Source organism: Ctenocephalides felis, unplaced genomic scaffold, assembly GCF_003426905.1.
Source record: "Ctenocephalides felis isolate EL2017-DRISC unplaced genomic scaffold, ASM342690v1 CF-g0.4_SCAFFOLD_03571, whole genome shotgun sequence".
NCBI lineage: Eukaryota > Metazoa > Arthropoda > Insecta > Siphonaptera > Pulicidae > Ctenocephalides > Ctenocephalides felis.
Genome location: NW_020539725.1, coordinates 65,685,449 through 65,696,389, shown reverse-complemented (window position 1 = coordinate 65,696,389; position 10,941 = coordinate 65,685,449). Strand labels below are relative to the sequence as shown.

At 29.2% G+C, this 10,941-nt stretch overlaps 1 protein-coding gene across 1 annotated transcript; it reads right to left on the bottom strand.

The window, feature by feature from the left end:
* Window positions 1-4,952: 4,952 nt before the first annotated feature.
* LOC113384860 (peptidyl-prolyl cis-trans isomerase) lies at window positions 4,953-9,986 on the bottom strand (the record flags this gene model as incomplete). Its single annotated transcript, XM_026622628.1, is given in 2 exon segments — window positions 4,953-5,620; window positions 9,744-9,986. Coding segments are annotated over 2 exon segments (624 nt in total). The 5' UTR covers window positions 9,936-9,986.
* Window positions 9,987-10,941: the final 955 nt, after the last annotated feature.

Sequence of the window (10,941 nt, the reverse complement as noted above, 5' to 3'; positions counted from 1 at the left end):
TTTATGCCAGAATCGGCCCATGATTTTGTATCAGGTGTAACTGATAATGATTAAATATTTGTTCACACTTGAAATAGCCTCTAATACTCCCACAAATTATAATTTATCACGTTTTCACGTCTAATAATTTAATATTTTTTTATTATATATTAGGTTGTCAAATATCTCCCTTCCGCCTTTTTGTATTATAAACCAAGAGCAAAAAAGCGGAAGGGAGATATTTGACAACCTAATATATGTAAAAACATATGTATTTGTGATTTAGTTGAAAATATATTTTGAACGCGTATATTTAGTTCTTATTTCTTTTAGTCAAATTAACCAAGTTCAAATTTTATACATTAAATCTTATCTAGAATGTGAAACTAGTGGTAGATTTACGTGCTACAGTTAGTGGCGCCTCTATGGAGTGCGTAAATAATTAAAATTGAAGTATTGGCAAAGCGATTATGTTCGTGATCTATTTATTATATTTTTTTTATCTATTAAAAAGGTATTCAAAAGTACATACCGGTATAAAAATTTAAAAATATTGCAAAAATGTTCAACTAAAAAAAGGTAGTGATTGGTCCCAAAGGGTACAAATTAGCGTACAAAACTCAAAATCTTTACTAAAAACCACAAATTGATTTTAAGTAGAAAAGTACTTTATATACTGATATAAAAAGGTACAAATGTTGGGAAATTATTCAAACTGATATTGAAATATAAGGTTGTCAAATATCTCCCTTCCGCCTTTTTGTATTATAAACCAAGAGCAAAAAAGCGGAAGGGAGATATTTGACAACCTAATATTAAAAATTGTTCTCAATATTGTATCAGCCAACTCGCTACATATAGGTAAAAAAAAGCTTTTTTCCTAAATCACTCATTTTCATCTGTGTCTGCCATAATTATGACCAAAATATGTTTTTAGATCATTACACTTTATGCATAAATATTTTAATTTATGCATTGATGAAACAATTCGCAATGTCTAAATACGGTATCGTTTTTGCGAAATGATATTGTAATACAGGTGTCATGTTATGACTCACAGAATGTTATGTCTCACAGAATTCTTTGAAATATTAGACGTTAAAATAATTTTAACCCAAGACAGCCATTGTATCTATATCTCCATCGATCCAAAAATATTCTCTCATAAAACATTCATTCATTCTTTTACCTCCACTGGTAGTTCTATTATAGACAGTTTTAGTATATTTTATTAAATAGCTGTATTTATCGTGAAAACGGGTTATCGGGTTATTATATTGATTGTGGATCATTGATTAACACCAACAAACGCTTTTCGACAGAACGAATTCGTAAATAAATCATCGCCATCGGAAAAGATCCATATTACAACATAAATATTATCAATTATTTAATGGGAAGAGTTGAGGAACATTTTGTACATAAAAGTGATGAATATTTCACATTAATAACAAACTAGTGGTGCATGGCGTCGTGCCTTAAAGCAAATTGCAGGAACTTCCTGAACCGAAAATTAAAATTTGTACAAAATCTTTAAAATTATAAAATTTTGAAAACTTTAAGGAACTTAGATTTTTGAGAATTTTGAAAATTTTGAAGAAAATTGACTTTTTTGAAAAACTAGATTTTTTTATATATTTTGAAGTTTTTTGAAAATTTTGAACTGTTTTTTAAAGCAATCGCGCTGCGTAGCTACATTGGTACAGAACCCATAGAAATGTAAGCAAAATTTGTTGGTATTATTAAAATGTCTATAAAATATCTGATAGTTTGATGTGCATATGTCTAGTGACCATTATTTATCGCCAAATGGCATTTTTTCTTACTTTTATTTAATGTATCTCCTAAATCGCTGAACCAGCCTTTTCAAAAATTGCATCAGTTCTTCATTTCATAAATACATGGAAAATGTTTTTTGAATTATTTAAATCGGACGCTCCGTTCTCTCAAACACTGAATTACCATTTTTGGCACTTTTATCCCCGAATTTCCGAAATGGCTGGACCTGTTTTTGTCAAAAACAAATCGAAAGTTTTTTGAATTACTCAAATCGGTTGAACGATGCTCCCGAAAACTTCGACGGAAATTTTTATTTGTGCATACATACATAAATACAAATACATCCATTTTCTAAGTTATGTCAAAATGTTCAGAAACCTCTGAAACGTGAATATGTGCAAAAATTTTAATTTTAGATTTTTGGTAGTCCTGTGATCAAAAAATATCAAAATGTTCAAAAAGATATAAATTTTCCAAAAAAAGTCGCATCTTTAGAAATCACATATTTAAAGCAAGGGTAACATCCCTATAAAGGTTACCTTTGAAAAGTAAAAAATAAAAACATATAAAGCACTTGATAATTAATAAGAGCAATGACTGACCTAAAATTCAAAACTGAAGTGAAAAATTATATCAGAGACAAAAAATATTAAGGACGATTTTGTTTTTTCTTTATACTTATGAGTATCTTATGAGGTATTTGTATGTATGTATGTACGTGTATATGTCAAAATACAAGTTTTTTTTTTTAAGAAAAATTTAAAAATTTGTTATAGGATTTTTCGAAGTGATTTCTTATACCAGAATAATTGTCTGACTAGTATCAAAAACTTTCAAGAAAGTTCAACATTCTTAAAAAAATCTAAATTTTCAAAAACTCAGATTTCAAAAAATTCCAGTGTTCATAATTTATAAAATTCCAATTTATCACAAAATTTAAAATTTTCAAAAAAGTCGATTTTTTTCTATTTTTTCAACAATATTCTCAAAAAAATCAAATTTTTTTCTAGGCTTTTAGAAATTTCAATTTACAGTACTTGAAGTTTTAAGTGCCTTAAGGCACGATGCCAGCACGACTAGTCTATTCTACTTTCCTTAAATTTTGTTTAACCGTTTCCAAACCCTGTCCAAATCACAAATACAAAACAGTCGGAACAAAATGTTTACCTGCCCTTTCTTTGCAGTCTATTAGTATTTGTTAGTATGTATCTTCCATCTCACCAACTCCAACACATACATAATACATAATGCACATACATATTCAATACATACAAGCACCATGGCGTGGAATATTCCATGAGATGTTCTTATGTTCACACAAACGGACAAGGTCACGAACGATTAGCCCGAAAGTGGATAGGATAGACGACTTTACCGACTATTACCTAATGCATATTACCGCATCTATGTTTACTACCAGCCATTGTATCTAATTTATAATATAAAAGTATTTAAAAACAAACATCTAGACCGACAGGGATTTGTATATATCTTTACGTTTCAAAGGTTTCTGAACATTTTGGCATACCTCAGAAAAAATGGATGTGTGTGTGTGTGTATGTATGTATGGATACAAATTTCCAGACACGTTTTCGGGAGCACGGATCAACAGATTTGAATGGTTCAAAAAACATTCGATTCCTATTGATAGGGAAAAGAGCTGATTAGTTTTTGGCAAAGGCAGGTCCAGCCGTTTCGGAGATACGGAGCAAAAAATGCAGAAAATAGAAATCGACTTTTTGAGAGAACGGAGTATCCGATTTGAATGATCTAAAAAACATTCAATTAGTAATGATTGGGAGAAGTGTTTATTAGTTTTTGGCAAAGGAAGGCCCAGCCATTTTGAAGATACGGAGCTAAATATGTAGAAAATGGCAGTTTTTGAGAGAACTAAGCGTCCGATTTAAATGATTCAGAGAACTTTCTGCTTGTCTTAACAAAATAATTGATTTTGGAAAAAAAAATTCTATTTGAGTCTCGCACACAATAAAAAAACTATTAAATACATTTTTACAAAACCAAGTCTCACCCATTATTCCTATATTATTCGATATTATTACATAATAGATGGTTTGGTATTCGATATTCTCAATCACAAGTTATTTCTGCAAGAGTATCACACAACACACACACTTGAAATTATAAAAATAGTTATTTCTTTGAAAATAGTAACTTTGAAAAATAGTTACTCCCTTGTTTATTTCTTTGAAAAATAGTTTCTTCTTTGATTATTTTATAAATACAACAAATTTTAGCCAATATCAAAAACAATAATAAAGCAGTTTTGGTATAAAATTGCTTTGACCACAAATTCTACTGGAGTCTCACAATAAAAAACTGATAAACCAATTTTTACAAACCAATGCCATAATTTACAATTCACCATAATTCATATATTGTTTAAGATTATAATAGCTGGTTTGGTATTCGATTGTCTCAACCACAAATTATTTCTACTGGAGGCTCACACAATAAAAAATCTGATAAACCAATTTTTACAAAAGTCCCAACTACACACACCTGATACTGCACAAAATGAAGTTTTTGCTGTTTTGATTATTTTATAAATACTGCAAATTGTAGAATAATTGCAATTGTATAGTTGCATAACACTATGCTGCCAATATAGCACTAAAATAATAAAGCAGTTTTGAAAAAAAAAATATTTTTAGTCTCATGCAAAAAAACTACTAAATCATATTTTAAAAATCTCACCAGAAATTCCTAATTTTTAAAGATAGTATATTAGCCGCATGGTTTGATTTCTGATTGTCTCAATAACAGACTATTTCCACAAGAGTCTCACACAATAAAAGCACTTTTTAAATCAATTTTTACAGAACATCTCACACATTGTTCGATATAAAAGCTGGTCAGGTATTTGATTGTCTTAAATCATTAAAATAATATAGCAGATTATTTATTCAAGTATTCCTCAAATTATTTCTACAAGTATTTTTTTAATACAAAAAACCAATGTACTGCACTTGAAAATTCACAAAAGCAACTGAATATAAAAATAAGTGTTACTGCTTTAATACATTTTTTTATGGTAGCCAATAAGCAAAAATAAAATAATATAGCAGATTGTGCAACTTAAAATGTCTGAATTGTGATTACAATATTAAACTGATTTAATATTTATTATTAAGTTTGTTAGAGCATTATTTAACATGCAATGATTCTACGGCCTGAGGATAAGGACGTGGTAGGTTTGCACATTAAAAAAAGCTGCTACTTAGAAAGTATATATTTCTTTTGAATTACAAAAATTCAAACATGACATACAAATAAAAACTTTGTTTAACCTGTTAACTCAAAACATTCCCGACAATGGAATATTAAAGCGTTTTATTTCTATATTACATTAAAATGGATAGGTAGTCTTGAATGAACAAAAAAATGTACAGATTACAAATAAATGACATATTTATGATGGCAATTCTCCGCAGTCATTTATGACGATCTTCTTATTAGTCTTTCCCGATTGGGATCCATAGCTCTCCAGCTTCTTCACGACATCCATGCCTTCTACAACCGATCCAAAGACAACGTGACGGTTGTCCAGCCAGGTGGTCTTGACAGTCGTGATGAAGAACTGGGATCCGTTGGTGTTGGGGCCTGCGTTGGCCATGGACATGATGCCTGGGCCGGTGTGTTTCAAGGTGAAGTTCTCATCGGGGAATTTGTTTCCGTAGATGGACTTTCCGCCGGTGCCGTTGTGGTTTGTGAAGTCGCCCCCTTGGCACATGAAGTTGGGGATGACTCGGTGGAATGAGGAGCCTTTGTAGCCGAAGCCCTTTTCGCCAGTGCAGAGGGCGCGGAAGTTCTCACAGGTCTTGGGGGTCACATCGTTACGAAGCTGAAGGGTAAAGGATAGATGTTAAGATAAAAGAATTACTGGAAATTACTTTTATAAAAAGGTAGAAGAACGTAAATGAAATTACATCATTATTCTTTCTGTATGTAAATTTACCCTTAGGTTCAATTCCAGAATAAGATTTATCTTATATATAAAATTCTTCTGTAATGATGTATGTAAATATACTCCTAAACGATTATTCGGATTTTGATAAATCTTGCTGAAGTTTGTTAAGGAATTTTTCAAAATGTATGTGACAATAAAAATATAGTAATATTGTAGAAATAAATAGAAAAAATTGCAAAAGACGACATGTCTGACATCGAAAATATTTGAAACATTGTTTGGCATAGAAAACATGCGAAAACTGCATGTCAAAAATTTCAATTCACCTATGAGCCTAGACAATATTAGAATATGTATAATGAATTCATGATAAAGAATAATCAAAACGAAATATCTACATTATTATTGCCAAAAACCAGTTGAGATGTGCCAGAAATTAAAATAATATAAGATACAGTATATGTATGGCAGATTGAATGATACACATATGAACAGGATTTGACAAATTAATGTTAAGTAGCATTTTGCTTAAAAAAATTAAAGTAAAGTAATTAAATTCATTTTTGAACAATTTATAAGTATAACGAGTTGCTGTAGATCATAATACTTATTTTTGCAAAATTTGTCAAACAGGTTAGTTTGGACAAATAGTTTAAAAATTATACATTATTGAATAAAGAATAAACAATACATTTTGCAGATTATTTAAAATGCAGTCAATATTTTATAATTATTCATGTATGTCATAGGTTCCTAAACTGTGGGTCGTAAAGGGTTTTCTATGGAAGTTAACATTTTCACATAAATTTTTGATTGTATGTACTAAAATTTGATATTAAATATTTGAAGTGAAAATACATGTTGCTTGTTGCATTTATTAATTGAATTAGAAATATTAAAATAAAGTAGGCAAAAATAGATGTTTAATATTTAATAATTAAATACATATTTAATAATTAAATTTAATTAAATATTTTTTTTATAGATGAATGTAAAAAAAATGCAATATGCTGAAAAAATATTGCAATGTATACAGGGTAACATTTTAACTTTAAATGTTTAATTTTAGTACAGTCAGAAATTCATAAAAAATGGATATCGTCTTGACAAAACCAAAGATGCCATGCCCGATAAATGTTTGGTAACTTAGGTCTTAGATAAATCATTCTAAAATATTATGTGACTGCTATTTGAAAAAATACACTCCATGTATTCTCATATGGTTTATTCATCATTCGAAAATGCATATTTTCAATCTATTTGTTGAAACTAACCTATATGACAAATATGCAAAAAAAAGGTAAGAATTATTATCAGCATTAACTCATTTCACAAATCCTTCAGAAATGAATTATTTTCACTTGACAATGTTTATACAACTTTTAAAAAAATGTAAATGCTGAGTAATAAAAATAAATGTATAAAAGTAAAATTTGAATATTTAATTATTAACTGTAGTACAGTTAAAAATTAATAAAAGAAACAAACAGGGATCAATAAAAACGTAACATAAATTCTCATAGAAAGTTCCACCAAAATAGTCATAATAGTATTTTTCGAGAAGTCAAATTATTTGATATTAATTGTAAGTATGAATAAAATAAAAATTAAAACATGTGGTTCCATTTTATATGAACGACATGAATCAATATGAGTGATTTTTAACTATTGCAAATTATTCAATTCAACTGATAATTTTTTATGCATGTCCGACAAATAGTTCAAAAATTTGTAAACAAAATAAACGAATATACTGGTAGATTTTGGAATATCTACTTATGGCATTAATTTTTTTATAAAATGGGCTTTAATTTATTATTAATAATTCATGTGCACATCAAAGGGTCCATGGTATTGAAAAGACTATGGAAGTCTATGAAATCCACGCTAGTACAATTGATATGTGTATACATATATGCAAGTATCTATAATAGAAGGTTGTGTAGAATATTTATAGATACAACTGAAAGTGATTGAATTTTTATAAAAATCCATAAGATGGAGCATACAATTGTGGTCTCAATGTGTTTGAGTTTGTAAAGATATTTATTGAGATATTTTCTGGCTGTTATAATCAAGACTATTATAATATTATGGACATTGAAAATCCAAGATTAAAAGAAGATTTCAATAACTGTAAAACAGACATTAAAAAAGGTCTAGCTTTATCAAGATATTAAAAAGATTAATGATAATTATTTAGTTATTGTTTATTATAATCATTAAATTATCTTAGAAATTGCATACAAGTAACATGTAGTTTTACTCGCAAAACAATAGTAACAGCTACTGGTTAAATATGGAACCCACGAGGTCTACGTCAATTTGATAATGTTAAAAAAAAACTTTTTGTGTAACTATTGCAAATTGTAGAATTTGTAGAAATTTTCGAAAACTATTTTAGACAAATATAATGTTTGAATTAACATACTTGGAAATATTGTGCAAAATTGAATAATCTGTAATAGTTACTCGCTGTACTGATAATTATTAAACAACGGACAAGAATTTAAACACACCTGGTGTATATTTTCTACACACCTGTACTAATTTAGAATATTAGCTTAGAACATTAACTTCATAGAAAACACTATGAAATAGGCATTAATTAAAAAAAAAACAGCCTTCGTAAACTCAAGCATCAAAAAGCCAATGAGAAAATAATATTTACAACAGATGTAAAAAATGAAGTATTTACTTCTAATTGGTATAAGCAACAATTTGCTTTGAAAAAAAAGCAATTTTTAGATTCACAATGTAATAGTAAGCTGTAGTACAGCTATCAGTTAAACATGGAGTCCAAGAGGTTTACGGCAAAAATTTAATTGAAAATTTTAAAAAAACATTTTAGGTAACTATTGCAAATTGTATAATTAGTACAAACTGCAAAGTATTATTTCACACAAATATAATATCTAAATTAACGTATTTGCAAAATTTAGTACAAAACTGAATAATCTAATTAAAATAAATATTAAAATAAAGTAAGCAAAAGTAAATGTTTAATAATCTGAATTGGGAAATAAAAATGGGGTTCCATTCTAGTACACTTTGTATCTGTATACATATATAGAAGTGTCTATAATAAAAGATCGTGTACAAAGTTTATAAATTCAACTGAAAAGTGAATACATTTTTATTCAAATGTATAAGTTTCTCGAATTATGTTGCCCAACTCAACTCGCTGTACTGATAATTATCAAACAACGAACAAACATTTAAACATACATGGTGTATGTTTATATTAGATTTATATTCTTTATATTATATATAAAGTAGTATTTCAGAATAATCGCTTAAAACATTTACTTCAAAGGAAATGACTATGAAGCAAGCATTAGTTAAAGCAGCCTTTGTAAACTTAAGCATCGAAAAGCCAATTAGAATTTAATATTTACAAAACATGTTTTAAAAAATGAACTAATTATAATTGGTGTAAGCAAGAATTTATTTTGAAGAAAAAGTTGCATGTACTTCCCAACTTAATTTCTGTAATTAATTCATATAGAAATTAATATGAATTATGCCCAAATATGCATAAAAATGTAAACAGTCATTCATTTTTCATATTTGAACGTTATTTTCTAATAGTATTTGGAAAAGTAACTATACGTCCCTGAGCCCCCCTGAAAGGTCGCGACCCACAGATTGGGAACCACAGGCATGCACACATTAACCACAAAAATTTCATCAAAAAATTAAACATCAATAACAAAAATACATTTACAACACGTGTCTATTACAAAAAGATTCTTCTAGAACAATTACAAAGCGTACGTGGTGTTACTACAACGATGACTTGTAAAAACAGGGCGTCGTATGTCACTCGCCATAAACCCAAAAACCTCATGGCACAAAAACCGAACAAATATCCATCAATCCCACGATTTATTATCAAATAAACACTAGCAAACACTAAATCAATTACAAAACACCGGCATTTTCGCCAAACCGGCTTGGTTTGCACCGAGGCGTCGGTTATGGCCACGAAACACCCGTTCGCCGATCCTAGCCTTAAATATAATAATCGAACTATGATATTATTTTTATCGCTTACCTCCATAACGATTCTTCCAACCGGCTCGCCGTCGGCGGTCATGTCGAAGAAAACTCGTGGCAGACCCATTTTCTTTGAAAATTCGCGAACTGAATCAAGAACAATCGAAGACTGACGCGTCGTACGAGTAGCGAATTTGTTCTGATAGACAGAAAGAGAGCGAGCTTGTCGGCATATAGAGGCGAGAGCCATTTTAACCGGAAAACGATACGAGCGCACCTAGCGGCGGGAGGGCTAAACTAGGAATGAACAGATATTTGTCGCGTTTCGACCTTATGAAAGATAAGGGTTATGTAATATTTAGGAGGATTTAGAAGTTAATTAGGTTAAATGCGTGCACTTTAAATTTTACAGGTTTGAAAATGTGTAACGAAACAAATTTTGTTATACAAATGTCAGTACAATTTCATAACGTTCAAAATTTTGACTTTGAATTCGTAGAAATAAATATTAGGGTACGGGCACATGAGGCATTTTGTCGGCCATGCTTAAGAAAAAGTTAAACCGATGTACAATATTTAGCAAAGTTAAATTCTAGTTTTATTCTTTACAAAAAAATTTACAAATGTCATTACAATTTCATACTACGTTCAAAATTTTGACTGAATTTGTGATAATAAATGTTAGGGTGTACGCACATGAGGCATTTTGTCGGCCATGCTTAAGAAAACGTTAAATCGATGTACAATATTTAACAAAGTTTTAATGATTTTAAATCACTTAATAAACTAGTTTTGTTCATCACAAAAAACTTTTATGATGTTTATATTATTATATTTATAATATATATGACACGCTTGTGGCGCTATATTGAAACACATCATGTGTTTAAAACAACTCGTTATTACTTTATATTTATTCTGATTTATTTTTCCAACTATTTTGTTTATCCTACAATAGTATCATGTGATGTTATGATAATTGCATTTGTAAATATGTGATTTCTCCTAAAAAAATTACTTTTTTTTGAAAAAAGACTTTGAAGAAAAGTGTATTTTGAAATGTTTTGGGAGTTCTGAACTTTTTTTCAAAGCAATCGTACGCTTTAACTGTACAGTGATGAAATATCGAAGCGCGTAGCGCCGCGCCGCCGTCTATCGGATAAACGGTGGTACGGAACCCATAGCAATGTAAACAAAATGTATACATATTGTTAAAATCTCTATAAAATATCTGATAATTTAATGTGCATATGTCT